This window comes from Urocitellus parryii, chromosome 1, assembly GCF_045843805.1.
Source record: "Urocitellus parryii isolate mUroPar1 chromosome 1, mUroPar1.hap1, whole genome shotgun sequence".
In the NCBI taxonomy this organism is placed as follows: domain Eukaryota; kingdom Metazoa; phylum Chordata; class Mammalia; order Rodentia; family Sciuridae; genus Urocitellus; species Urocitellus parryii.
In genome coordinates this window covers 189,176,696-189,191,940 of record NC_135531.1, presented here as the reverse complement: position 1 = coordinate 189,191,940, position 15,245 = coordinate 189,176,696, and the positions used below count along the sequence as shown (strand labels likewise).

General features: G+C 35.0%; 1 protein-coding gene across 4 annotated transcripts in view; it reads right to left on the bottom strand.

Moving 5' to 3' along the window:
* Uggt1 (UDP-glucose glycoprotein glucosyltransferase 1) overlaps positions 1 to 15,245 on the bottom strand; it is a 113,463-nt gene that overhangs the window by 78,879 nt on the left and 19,339 nt on the right. For all 4 annotated transcript variants that reach the window (XM_026388184.2, XM_026388199.2, XM_026388192.2 and 1 more), the window contains exons 5-11: positions 14,434 to 14,546; positions 12,443 to 12,617; positions 9,876 to 9,972; positions 8,468 to 8,546; positions 4,189 to 4,289; positions 3,299 to 3,398; positions 1,858 to 1,918 (exon numbers count right to left, since the gene is read on the bottom strand). In XM_026388184.2, the coding sequence (XP_026243969.1) occupies positions 1,858 to 1,918; positions 3,299 to 3,398; positions 4,189 to 4,289; positions 8,468 to 8,546; positions 9,876 to 9,972; positions 12,443 to 12,617; positions 14,434 to 14,546 (726 nt within the window). The remainder of the gene's footprint in view (positions 1 to 1,857; positions 1,919 to 3,298; positions 3,399 to 4,188; positions 4,290 to 8,467; positions 8,547 to 9,875; positions 9,973 to 12,442; positions 12,618 to 14,433; positions 14,547 to 15,245) is intronic.

Below are 15,245 nucleotides of genomic sequence, written 5' to 3'. Positions count from 1 at the left end.
GGCTGGGGATGTGGCTCAAGCGGTAGCACGCTCGCCTGGCATGCGTGCGGCCCGGGTTCAATCCTCAGCACCACATACAAACAAAGATGTTGTGTCCGCTGAAAACTAAAAAATAAATACTAAAAATTCTCTCTCTCTCTCTCTCTCTCTCTCTCTCTCTCTCTCTCCAAAAAAAAAGACATGGCCCTCCTGTTGATCCCACACAGCCAGGTGACTATTGTCACTGAACCCTATACTCCAGAAAAATGGAGGCTCATGGCCTGGAAAGAGCAAAACAGAGAATCCGTGGGCTGTGGGAAATTAGATAAGCACAGGGGTCCCTGTTGAAAATGGGAGATTGAAGATGTTTCCAAATGCTCTTCCCTACCAGGTTTCTATAACCCTGGCAGCCAGACTATACCCTCCAGGCAGAAAATTCACAAATCTTCTGGAGACTGATCAGTCTCTTTGATGAGAGTTTTCCTACAGCTGTCAAATTTTTAAATTCCAGGAGTTTTTCATGCTCTTGAATTCTTCTTTGCTGGTATTCTCATGGCTCTCTGAGAATGAAAAGAGTGCCTTTGTTTTCTTCTCTTTGCGATGCCTACTTCCTCTTCTTTTTGTTGTTTTTGTTTCCACCCCCACTTCTTCTAGACAGGGCCTTGCTATGTTGTCTAGTCTCACCTTGAATTTCTGGGCTCAAATGAACTTCCTGCCTCAGCCTCTCTAGTGGCTGGACTACGGTGCCCAGCTCACTTCCTCTAAAGCAGCCTGTTTGGGATGTCAGTCTCTTGTCTTTGGTATTGGAGGCTTTCCTCAGGTGTCTAGTGATAAGTGGCTAACTGCTCATATTGAAGTGCAAAGCACTAAGAATCTGATAGGCCTGGGCAGTCTCTACAAATCAGGGTACCCTAGGAAATGGCCACACCAGAACACCCTATAGTAAAAAAGTCTCATCCTTAAGGCTTCCAATCAGTTTATTCAAATTACTAGGGTCAAAAAAAAAGTTCCAAATAATTCCAGGAAGCATAAAGAGGTCTCAAATAAAGGCTTCAAACTTCTCGACGACCACAATGGACATTAAAATTTCAAGAAGTAATCCTTCAAACTTCTAAATTGACTCCCAATCTAAAGCCACATACCTAGCATCCGATCAATAAAAACGAGTGAAAAATTTATGTTACAAAGGTTAAAATTGACCTCCCTTGCAACTTTCTCATATAGAAGGATATACTGTATCAAAATAAGAGAGGAAAAACAAAGAAGACATGGAACCCAAGAAGAGCGGTTAAAGGAAAGCCCCAGGATGCCTTGTACACATTTGACATAAAAAGCAACTTATCCAAATTTGAGTGATCAAAACTGGATAAAATTGCAATAGGGAAGGCTGACGAAATGGGACAAGTACCAATATGGAGAAGTAATGGCACATTAAGGGGTTGACAGTGGAAGAAAGATAAATATCATCCTTGAAATAGAAAGCTAAAAAATAAAATACCAACTTAGGCATACTAGAAATCTGAAGATAAAAGTTGAAAGTGGATGCTCTAAGAAGAGGTAAACATAGTATGAAATGCTGTTAGGGAACATGTTAGGAACTCAACAGGGTGAAACATCAGATAATGCTGTTTTTTAAATAATGTGGTAGAACCACTTGATCTTTTTTATTTTTTTTTTTATTTTTATTTTTTGAACCACTTGATCTTTCAAGTACATTCATATTCAATTTTGGTCAAAAACTAAAAACATAAGATAGAAATGAACAAAATATCACCATCCTTGATAAATGAAAAGTAGCAGTATTAAATGCTACTGATTAAACTCAGACTTCTTGAAAGGTACAATACAAAACAGTCAATGTTTTCCAATGGTTAATACCTTCTGATTCTCTTCCACTTCAGTTCGAAGCTCCGAACTCACAGCTGTTTTCGTTATTGCTCTAAGGAACAAAATCATTATCAGTGCTCACAATAGACAAATCTTCAGTTTCTATTTTTCTAATTATAAAACACATTGTTCAATAAATTACAAAAAATGAACAAAATTTTAAACCTATACAATTGATAAACATACTTCTACTCTCATACATGTCCAATTTTAAATCACTATATATCACCTGCCTAGCATGCACAAAGCCCTGGGTTCAATCTCCAGTACTGAAAAACAAATAAAATATAAATAAACAGAACAAAACAAACAAAAAAAAGAAGCAAATAGCAGTATTTTAAAACAAGTGTGGGCTGGGGATGTGGCTCAAGCGGTAGCGCGCTCGCCTAGCATGCGTGCGGCCCGGGTTCGATCCTCAGCACCACATACCAACAAGAATGTTGTGTCTGCCGAGAACTAAAAAATAAATATTGAAAAATCTCAAAAAAAAATAAATAAATAAAACAAGTGGAGTTGTTTCCAAGTTCTTAAATGTGTACCATGCTCCTATATATGATTTCTACTGCTCACAGACTAAAAGATAATATTAAATAACTAAGGCAGCAGATTGTGCATCCTTTTTAAGCACTTATGGTGAAGGTGGAATTCTCCATCTTTATCTTCAAGTAGGATGCCAGACCAACAACACTTAAGTAAAAAACAAATTTATTTATAAAACATCTCACATCAAAAGTCAAAACACTGCAGTGACTCAAGAAAGAAGCAGGCAACCATTTATCTCAATGCTTTCTAAAAATTTGGCTTTTAAAACAATTTTAAATAATCTTAATAATAGAAAGCAATGTTAACAAAAAATCAAAATGTTATTCTTGGGCGATAGCTCAGTGTTAGAGCACCTGGTTCGCATGCATAAGGCTCTGGGTTTGATCCTCAGCACAATCTAAAAAAAAAAAAAAAAAAAAACTTATTCTGTCACCATTAACAAGTCACTTCATCTCCCTGACTCAGTTTCTTCTTCAAGATTCGATGAGATGACACACGTACAACCCCTGAGAAAGCCATGGTCTGTGGCACACTCTAGATTAGTAACATCAGCATATGCTATACTCTGTGACTCACTCAATTCTAAAAGGCAGGTATTGTTATTCCCACTCTATCATTGAGATAGTGATGTAAATAGAAATTGTTCATTTGCAAAGTCACTTCAACTAGTAAATAGCCAAGAATGTTGCCTACATCTGTCAACCACACCATGCATGATCTTGTTCTCTTCTCACAAAGAGGGTTCCACTCACAATAGTGATGATGAATAAAATTTTATATTTTCTAAGCATTTTCAAAGTTTACTTATGTCATTTAGCATGTAAATATGAAGATAATTGGTATATCACTAAGAATAAGAAGAACATATCAAAGTCTTACTCGATGTTACCTGGCTTTGGTAGGAAAATTCTGACTAAGATCTTTCATCACCACTAAAGCCAACTCCACAGGAGCAGACAAGATTCGGGCAGCAGCCTGGAAACTGAGGTCTGCAACAATGCCAGATACAAGTTAGAAGGTATTAGCCTAACACAATGAGAAGCACATAAAAACCACCTTTTCTTCCCACTATTTTCTTGATAATAAAGAATGTCATAGAATGCAACCAATCCAAAAAGTGCCCATGGTGCAATTTCAGGTTTCCCACCTCATGGATCCCCAGAGTGTTCACTGAGCCAATCCTTATCTTTCTGTAATAAAACACTAGGACACATACTAACACCTTTAGAAGAGGCTAAATTAAGCCCAAATTCTTTTCCTTCTTCTGAATTTACAATATAGCACACAATATAACATTAAGACATTTAGTAAATTACATTGGGGGGGGGGGGCTTGGTAACTTGCTCTTCAGAACAGAAAAGTACACACACATGTTCTACCCCCTACATTCCTTCACATTATATAGGTATATATTTTAAGAAATGAATGGGGAATGAGAGTTGTAGTTGAATGATAGAGTCCTTGCGTAGCAACTACCAGATTCAATCCTCTGTATTACCAAAAACAAAAAACTACACATATAAGAACATAAAGACAAGATACATATTTCTGACATTCAAGCTTATACGTCTGGTCACTGAAAGATCTGACATTCATTTATGTTGTACTTAAGGCCTAATGTTCTCTGTCTACAAAAGGACTTGCTTTCTTGTCAATTAATCATACCTGCTTGGTCTTTAAAATCTTAAAATTATGTGAATACATTCAATCAAATTCTGCATTTAATACAACAAAATTTATAAAATAAGGACAGAAACGATCTCTCTAAATTTTCATCACCTTGCAACTGCCAAACTTTCAAAGGTGCCATTTCATTGGTACTCTCTACAAGATGCTTTCTGAGTTCTTTCAACTGTTCCTTCAGGTCAGGGTGTAAGTCTCTGAAAGAAATATAAAATCAGTCCTTTCCTCTCAATTGTTTTTTCTCTCTCAAAGTACACTTGTACAAGGACTCCAACTTCACAATTTCCCCCTCTCAACTCTAAAAAACCTTCTTGGATACAGGTAAAAAAAATTACAGTACAATTATATTCCTCTAAAAATAAGATAGGAAATCAGTTAGTTCAACCACCGTAAAATTTACACATTGAAATATAAAGCACTATAATAGGGATTCCCAACTATAGCAGAAGTTAGTGAAACTAGGAGTTTCTTTTTTGAAGAAAAAAATGGAGCCTTCAACTTTACCTGTAGTTTTTTACTGGAACTGTTTTATTTTTAAGTAAAAGAAGTCTTATATTAGGATTTGGAAAAAAAGAAAACTTTACAAAGTAGTTCTCTGGAATACAAAAACAAGCATACCAACAATCAATTCTGGGCGGTGAGTTGTATGGGTATATATTATTCTCTATACTTTTCTAGATCTTTTTAATTTCTCAAAGAAAATTGGGTAAAAATTTCTTCCAGTCCCAAGATGAATTTCCTCCAGCCTATATATAGTGATAAATTGTCTAATCAATTATGAATTCTTATACTGAAATACAGTACAATCCATTTAAAGCTACTGAAATAGTTATCAGAGACAGAGATGTAACATTTATGTCAGACAGACTTATGGCTGGGAGATTATGTTCTGTTAAGTGCTAAAAACTCAATTCCCCTAACCAAGAGGTACTCTAGCCTTCTCTAATCACCAAGATACAAGCTCAACTCTTTTTTTAAATTTTTTTATTTTGAGAGAGGGTCTTCCTAAATCCCCAAGGTAGAACTTGAACTTGTGATCCTCCTGACTCAGCTCTCCTAAAGAGCTGGAATTATATGAGTGAGTCCAGCTAGAAACTTAAAATTTCTTAAATGCAAAATGAAGAAATTAAAATATTCTCTCAGATCCCTCACCTTCCAAACAACCCAAGGGATCCTCCTGACCCAGCCTCTGTAGTGCTGGGATTATTGGTATACACCACAATATCCAGTTTTGTTTTTTTTTAAGATATTTATATTTTAGTTGTAGTTGGACACATTACCTTTATTTTATTTATTTTCACGTGGTGCTAAGGATCAAACCCAGGGCCTCACAAGTGCTAGGCTAGTTCTACTGCTGAGCCACAATTCCAGCCCCACCATATCCAGTTTTGATATGCCGTTTTTTTTTTTTTTTTTGGGGGGGAGGGTATTTTCTTCCCTTTTTTCTGTAGCGAAATTTTTTTTTTATTAATTGCTCAAGACAATACAATGATCTTGACATATCATACATTTGATTCAAATAGGGTATGAATTCTCATTTTTCCACATGTACAGATTGCAAGATCACATTGGTTATACATCCATGTGTATTCATACAGTAATCCTAGTGTCAGTTGTATTCTGCTGCCCTCCCTATCCCCCGCCTCCCCTCCCCTCCCCTCCCCTCCCATCACCTCTCTCTACCCATTCTACTGTGACACTTATCTCTCTTTTTTCTTCAAAAAAGAGAGAGATAATTGATTATGCCTTTTTAATCTTGAATCTATAGATGATGCATACAGACTGATGGACTGTTCCCACCATACCCTTAGTTCATGTTGAAATCTTAACCCCTAATGTGACAGTATTAGCAGATGGGCCGTTGGAAGGTGATTGAATCATGAGGGCAGAACTAACTTTCTTTCTTTTTTTTTTTTTAGAGAGAATTTTAACATTTATTTTTTAGTTTTCGGGGGACACAACATCTTTGTTTGTATGTGGTGCTGAGGATCAAACCCAGGCCGCACGCATGTCAGGCACGCACTGGAGCCACATCCCAGCCCGAGGGCAGAACTTTCATAAATGGGATTTATTCCCTTGAAAGAGGTTCTAGAAGATGTGCACAGTGGCACATGGGTGAAATCCCAATGACTTGGGAAACTAAAGGAGGATCCCAAGTTCAAGGCCTGCCTGGGCAACTCAGTGAGAGCCTGTCTTAAAATAAAAAGTTTAAAAAAAGAGGCGGGGGATGTAGTTGAGTAGTAGAATGCCCTTGGATTCAATTCCCAGAACCAAAATAAATAAATAGTAGGATAAAATAATGTCTAAGAAGACATTATTTTATTTTCTTTATAAAATACTACGATGTTTTCATAAAAATGGTTTGGAATTGTGAAACTTTAAATACTATCATTAAGAATATTTTCTAGGGGCTGGGGTTGTGGCTCAGTGGTAGAGCATTTGCCTAGCACATGCAAGGCCCTGGGTTTGATCCTCAGCACCACATAAAAAAATAATAATAATTAAGTAAATAAATAAAGGTATTATGTCCAATTACAACTAAAAAAATAAACACAAAAAATTTTTTTGTTTGTTTTAAAGAATATTTTCTAGGAGGGGCTAAAGCTGTAGCTCAGTGGTAGAGGGCTTGCCTCCCACACGTGAGGCACTGGGTTCGATCCTCAGCACCAAATAAAAATAAAGATACTCTGTCTGTCTACAACTTAAAAAAAAAAAAAAAAAGAAGAAGAAGAAGAATGTTTTCTAGGAGCTGGGGCTGTGGCTCAGTGGTAGAGCGTTTGCCTAGCACATGTGAGGCACTGGGTTCAATACTCAGAACCACATAAAAAATAAACAACAGGGCTAGGGTTGTGGCTCAGCAGTAGAGTGCTTGCCTCAGACATGTGAGACCCTGGGTTCGATCCTCAACACCACATAAAAATAAATAAATAAAATAAAGGTATATTTTTTAAAAAGCTTACATTTATTTAAAAAATAAATAAACAATAAAATAAAGATATGTGTCCATCTACAACTAAAAAAATGTTTTAAAAAATTGCTTACATTTCTTTTTTTTTTTTTTTTAAAGAGAGAGTGAGAGACAGGGATAGAGAGAATTTTTTTTTTAATCTTTTATTTTTTTTTAGTTTTTGGCGGGCACAACATCTTTCTTTGTTTGTACGTAGTGCTGAGGATCGAACCCAGGCCGCTAGCATGCCAGGCGAGCACGCTACCACTTGAGCCACATCCCCTGCCCTGCTTACATTTCTTTAAAAAAAAAAAAAAAAAGGCGGGGGGGGGGGGGGATATTTTCTTGCCGGGCACATGCCTGTAAAACTCAGTGGCTTGGGAGGCTGAGGCAGTAGGATCACAAGTTCAAAGCCAGCCTCAACAAAAGTGAGGTGCTAAGCAAATAAAATACAAAATAGGGCTGGGGATGTGGCTCAGTGGTTGAGTGACCCTGAGTTCAATCCCCAGTATGAAAAAAAAGAGAATATTTTCTAGCTGAAAATGGTGGTGCAAGCCTTATCCCAAACACTCTGGAGACAGAGACGGGAAGATAGCAAGTTCCAGGACAGCCTCAGCAACTTACCAAGTTCCTAAGAACTCAGTGAGACCTTGTCTCAAAATAAAAAATAAAAAAAAGGGCTAAGGATGTGCCTCAATGAATAAGCACCCCTGGGTTCAATCCTCAGTACAAAAAAATAAAATAAATAAAAAATTTCTCTCCCCTTTCATAAAGCCTAGTCTAATAAAATGTATTTTAATTGAGCAAGTACAAAATCTATTATACATCTTTTACTTTTTTTCAGATTATGTTTAGGATAAGCAAATAACTACAATCACTCCAAGTTAAACACCCATCTATGAGAAAAAATTAAATAAAACAATTTGGTTCACCCTATTATTCAATCAAAAACTGGTATTTAACTTTATTCCATTAACTGAGAGGGAAAGAAAATTAACTGAAGCTATAGGCAGGTCATTTAAGAAAAAAGAGATTTAGTCAGGTGTGATGGGACACACCTGTCATTCCAGCTACTCAGGAGGCTGAGGCAGGAAGATTTCCAGTTCAAGGCCAGCCTCAGAAACTTGCTGAGACATATCTCAAAATAAAACAAATAGGTAGCTCAATAGTAGGGCACTTCTGGGTTCAATCCCCAGTAATGCAAAATAAATAAATAAATAAAATTAACAAATTTCACAATAACTGATAATTGCTCACTTTTAATTAGAAGCAAAGTGGGCATTTCTCCAGTTTAGACTACAAATATAAAGTGCTATTAGATCTATACTTAAATAATCATGAAAGAGATGACACCAGGAATGCAAGGAACTCTGAAGATTTAAAGAGAATAAAGGACATTTTAGAAATAAATAGAATATACATACATACCTTAATTTTCCAAAGAGGAATCCCTGAACTTCATCAATAGGATCATTTTCACCAATTACTGTAGTGTTTACCTCAGTTCCTATAAAAACAGTAAATATATGTCTAATGGTTCAGATTAGAAATACAAATGTTATAATTTGATAAAATTTGAGTAATGTAAAAATAAAAGTCAGAAACACCTGAAATAAAACCATTTAAAATGTAAATACCCCAATTAACATTTTGCAATGTCTTTAAAAAAATGTGTTTAACATTTCCTGTGATTTTTGTTTTAATTACTTTTTCTAGTCAATTATAAATGGGTTTTAAATATTTTCTAATAGTAAACATGTCCACAATCCATTTTTGTGACAGAACATTCTTTTTTGATAGGGCAAGACATGTCTTTCAGGTTTGAAAAGCAGTTTTTGAGTAGCATATTTTGAAGTAACCAGTCTGTAGGAAATTGCTATTTTTATCTTTTGTTTATGTGTATTAAACTTCCTTTACATTACACTAACATATGCATTATTTTCTTAAACAAGTATCCCATCTTCATTAGGAAGTTTAACATTAAAGCAATCTGTTGAAATGTTAGTATCTATTCTCATAATTCTATAAAGGTTGTCTAAGATAGCTATTACATAACTTGCATTTCTATGCATTGTTCTTTAAATATTAAATAAAGATTTTTTTAGGGAAAAAAAAAAAACATTTCCTGTGATCAAAAAGAATATTTTTCCCATAAACTGTAAAAAATTTCAGATGCCAGAATTTCAAAATTAACAGCTTTTTAATATTATGAACAAAGGGTTCTTCAAAATCAAAATTCTGAAGAACCTGCAATTAGGCAACTTAATCCTAAATATAATTATTGAAAAGCCAAAATGAGTACGAGGCTATTTTCTACTTGCTTCACTACCCAAACTGGTAACTTTTATGCTTAAAAAGAAAAAAAGACAGCATGTAAAACTTGTGGTTGAAATAATGATTTCAAAATCCCACAAAATTAGAACAAGAAAAATTCAGAGTAAACCATTTGAGAAAATAATAAGGAACATAAAACTGTTCATTAAAGTATATTTAAAATTTCACATTGTAATCACAAATTAACGGTTATTTGCAAATCATAACATCAAAAAAACAGCTACTACTAATATTTATTAAACTTTCTGTGCAAAAAACTATGCTAAATTCTTTACTTATTTATTCATCCAAAATACTTAAAGAAGAATACTGTCATCACCTGCATTTACAGTGAGAGAAAATTAGGACCTAGAGAAGCTGTTTTAAGGTCAACCTCCAAAGAATTATTGGACAAAGAAAACAGCAGTAATGACTCCTAAATCTGTTCTTTTTCATATGGAAACAAATTCCCTTTTAGTTCATATTTAAAGAAAACACATTGGTCTTAATTTTACAAATTCACCTTTCACCTGAGTATCATCCTTGGCCTTGTACTCAGTGCTCTTAATGGCCAATTCCACACCATAACCAGAGAGATGAACTGGCTCCCTTCTGGGATTCTGTAGATAAAGCAAGTATTCCATCATTACTACCTAGCTTGTTATAAGCCAGGTGCAGTGGCACACGCCTGTAATTCTAGCAACTCGGGAAGCTAAAGCTGGAAGATAGTAAATTGGAGAGCAGCCTCAGCAAATTAGCAAGACCATTCTCAAATAAAAATTTAAAAGGCTGGTGATATAGCTCAGTGGTAGAGTGGTAGAGTTCAACCCCCAGTACAGCCCAAAAAAAAAAAAAAAAAGTTTGTTATGGGTCACAGCACACTTGACTGTACATCATTAACATTGCATCTATTAGACATCACTTAAGATCATGTACTTAAAATATCTTTAGCTTGGGGCTGGGGATGTGGCTCAAGCGGTGGCGCGCTCGCCTGGCATGCGTGCGGCCCGGGTAGGATCCTCAGCACCACATACAAACAAAGATGTTGTGTCTGCCGAGAACTGAAAAATAAATATTTTAAAAAATTCTCTCTCTCTCTCTCTCTCTCTCTCTCTCTCTCTCTCTCTCTCTCTCTCCTTTCTTAAAAAAAAAAAAATCTTTAGCTTATTTTTTTAAGGATATTAACTGTGTGTTCAAGAGAGTTTGCTACATACCAACAGTAATAAAAGCACTTATCTACCATTAAAATATTCATTCTATTTTTGGAAAAATAAATCAATTACAACTTTATGTTTCTCTCTCCAGAAAATCCTAGCCTCCTTTACATATTGCATCTCCAGGACTGTGAGAATTAAAATTCCAATGTAGAAGCAAAAATCAGATGAATGGACAGTTGAAAGGGCAAAGATTCTAAACCATGTGAGAAAATGGAGAATGAGAACAAGTAGCTCTAGAACCTACATACAGAGCAGGGTTGAAAACTGGTGAGGTCTCAAACCCAGAAGGGCTTTGTTAGTACCATATGTGTATATGTATGTTTTTTACTGAATTTTTTTTTCTTTTTGGTAATGGGAATGAATTCAAGGGCACGCAACCACTGAGCCACATCCTTAGCCCTATTTTGTATTTTATCTAGAGACAGCATCTCACTGAGTTTAGTTTAGCGCCTTGCTTTTTGCTGAGGCTGGCTTTGAAGAGGAGATCCTCCTGCCTCAGCCTCCTGAGCCGCTGGGATTACAGGAATGCACCACCACACTCGCCCTTTTTTTTTTTACTAAATTTAAGTGCTTCTGGCAGGGCATGAGCTAACAAAATGCCACAGGCTCACCACCATCCTAATAAATGATGGTCCTTTTAAACTTGTTTTGTTTTGTTTTGTACTAAGGTTTGAACATAGGACATTGCACAGGGCTATGTAAGCCCTGAGTTACATCCCCAGCTCTTTTTATTTCATTTTGAAACAAGGTCTTACTAAGTTGCACAAGCTAGCCTCAAACTTGAAATCCTCCTGCCCAACCTCCACATAAGCTAGGATTATAGGCTTGCAGAACCATGCGTGGCCCCTTCAGACGTTTAAATTTCAAAACCAACATGGGTCTAGCAAGAAGAAAGAGGGAGAAAAGTTGTTAAAAACTCGACTTTGATAAATTTGTTTCTGCTCATTTAAATTTTCATTTAAAATTTTATTTTACTTGTACAGATTTAGCACCCAATGTTCACCAAACTCATCATTACACACACACCTTGAAGGCTAACAATCTTAACATAAAAATATTTTAAATGCTAAATGTCACAAAAAGCTTAATTTTAAATCAATTCTGCCTGATTTCACCTCTTTAGAAATCTTCCTTTTCCTACAAATGAAAAGGTGCCAAAAAGGGAAATAAAAAAGGTATGTAAAGGAACTGAATTCAAGAATCAATTTCAGGGCTGGGGATGTGGCTCAAGCTGTAGCGCGCTCGCCTGGCACGCGTGCGGCCCGGGTTTGATCCTCAGCACCACATACAAACAAAGATGTTGAGTTTGCCGAAAACTAAAAAATAAATATTAAAATTCTCTCTCTCTCTCTCTCTCTCTCTCTCTCTCTCTCAAAAATAAAAAATAAAAAATAAAAATAAATAAATTAAAAAAAAAAAGAATCAATTTCATAGTATGACAGCCATATTAAATTTAACAAAGATCATTTACATGATTAATTGTGAAATAAAATGCACACTTTATTAAGCTACTTTTTTAGTAAAATTGTTTTATATTTCTTCAAAAAGGTAAGCCAGGCAATGTCTATGCACAAATAATAGATCTGATAAAATCTATTTGATTTTTCAAAAAGAAGTTCAAATAACTAAATTATTTTTAAAATATTTTTTTAGTTGCAGATGAACACAAAACCTTTATTTTGTTTATTTATTTTTATGTGGTGCTGAGGATTGAACCCAGTGCCTCACATGTGTTAAGCAAGCAAGCACTCTACCTGTGAGCCACAACCCCAGCTCCTAAGTTATTTCATAAAAAGGGAAATTATGAGCTTATGTTCTAAGGTCATGGAAGGCAAATTAATATACAAAAATTAAAAAATAATTCAATACTTACAGATAAATAATGTCTGAATACATAATTGATTTTGCCTAAATTGCTTTTTGATATAAGTTGGTGGTGGAAATTAGAAAAGTTCTCATAGCCAATTTCAGAGTAGAAAATCACCACTGGGCTTTCAGGATTGGATGAGGGATATCTGTGATCTCCTTTGAACAACAAAGGTTTGGGTCTGGAAATAAATATTGAAAGCTCAAAATTATCAAGTTAAAAAAGATTTTAAACATTAAAAAAGGTACAAAATGTAAAGTATAGCTAAATGACTTAAGTAAAGATTATAAGAATCTTTATATAAATGGTATCACAGTTCTTAGTCTTCACTTGGTAAGAATATTGTCAGGTGCAAGCCTGACTTGTTCATGATTACAAAAAATAAAAATACATTATATAAATACTAACTATAAATACAAACACAGATTAATAATTGTACCAATTCCTAGAGAAGGGGTAAAGGCAAGAAAAATAATACATATCCAAATCTCAGTACTAACTCTGCAGGATATTTTTTACCATATAAAAATGATCATTCTTTTGTCTAAAAACCAAAGTACAAATACTGCAAAAAGCTTCAAAGTTGATGCCAATTATAGCAAGTCTCTCCTGTACCATTGCAACTATTACAGTCTTTCCACTAATGGATCTAACATTTCTGTTTCCTCACGTTTTAAAATTTCTAAAAAAAAAAAATCCCTAAGGGTGATCATGATACTAATAGATCTTAATGTACTACCTACTAATCCCTACTATGATGCATTCAACAGAATGAAAAGACATATAAATGAAGTTGTTCATTGTAGCCTTTTTAGAAGAGCAGAAAGAAATAAAAACAAAAAATGGAAAAACCATCAGTAAGACATTTTTATAAAAGTTTTATGCCTGTGTTTAAAACACTGAGGTACACCTAAATGTACCAAATGGAAAGATGCCTCTTACCATGAAAAAAATCTAATAGGATAAATGCCAAATTATGAAAAGTACTTATAGCCTCTCAGAAGAGGAGACACCATTGCTCTCTTTATAAAGGTCTGCATTATGGTTATAACAGATTAAAGTTTTTTAAAGAATTTTAAGTTATTAATTTTGTTTGCTCAAGAGAGCACCATTTTACTATGCAGCCATTCTTGAATGTTCTTGACTTGACCCTGAGCTACCTAGAACATACACTTAATACAGTGGTTGTCACCTCACTAAGAGCACTAATGTCATTTGGTGGGCAGACACAGCTGGGCACACAATGTCCATAAGGAGATTCACACCACCAAAAATGCCATTAGCATTTCTGATAGAGCAGACCTCCACTATATTATATTTACAGCAGCATTAGAGGAGGTACTGAGGGTTTGCTGCTACCGCCAGACAGCAAAGTAGGTACTTATTATTGCTGTTTATTACAGAAACCTAAATCTTTTTAGGCAAAGAAGCCTAATTTAGTGGGGTGGAGGTTGGTTTTGATTTTTTTTTTTTTACAGTACCAGGGATCAAACCTATAGCCTTGTGCATAATAAACAAGAGCTCTACCACTGAGCTGTGCTATACCTCCAGACCAATTTCATTTTAAAATCAGGTTGCAATTATCTTTTACTTTGTCTTAAGCTAATAATATCATGAGAGATCATTATCATTAATATTATTACTTTAGGCACTGGATTTTATACACACAGTATTCCTGCTAAGCTAATGACAAAGCCTAGTTAATATAGCTCAGACAGTAGTACTAAATCAACAGGAATATTTATACTGTTATTATCTCCATTTTGAAGCGAGAATAGGAAAGATAGTACTTTGCTTCATTTTGCAAAATTATTTTAAGTGATGGAAACAAGATTCACATCCAGTAACTCTGGTTTCAGAATCCACACTATAAACTCTTACACCTATAGACTATAAAATAGAAAAGAAAAATCAGAAGGAAGACTTAGTACAGGGAAAAAAAACACACACAGACACAAAAAATGCATGACACTTAAATTAAAAAACACAAAATCTACCTCTCAGATGCTGTAAGTAGAAGAGTCTCCAAAGTATGAAAATCACAGGTCTTCTTTCCATGAACTGAAAAAAATGAATCACATCCTTCTGGTGGAGGCTCATTAGCTGCTATCTGTTGTAGAAGACAATATCGATAATTTTTTACAGCTTCTTACCAAAGTCAAGTTAAAAACATGTATGTTCTAAATATGTGATTAAATTATAAAAAGATATCACCAATAAAGGCAAAACTAACATCTACTCAACACCCACTCTGAGCCAGGCAAGTAAGAGCTTTCCAGTCCAGTGCTCTTCGTATATCACTCAGTTCCTCCCACATCAGGAGGTAGGTGCTAGTAGTTCTCTAAAATAAATGTTAAAATTACATCTTGGAAGACATTGAAAGATATCTATGGAATGAATATAGAATGTAGCATGTAAAAAATGAAGCTCAAAATGTCAATTTTAAGTGCCAAGGTATAACTATGCTGTTCTAATTAAAGATAATATGTAAATTAACATTGAGCCCCTCACTGAATAGGTAGAATTACAGACTCTAAAAATTAATTGAGTAAAAAAAAAAAAAAAAAAAAGCCCTTCAGATGGAAAGGAAAATTATATGCACTGCACAAAGATATTCAAGAACAAGGCTGAATGAGACATGAGTTTTTGTGTGGAGTGGGTGAAACACATTTAACACCAAAGGAATAAAAGAGACAATGAACTGCAACTTTAAGGAGAAGAACTCTGAAGAGGAGTATGACAGATAGGAAAAGGAAAAGATATAATGACAAGCCCTGGTGTGTACACTCGTATCATCTATGTAACATAC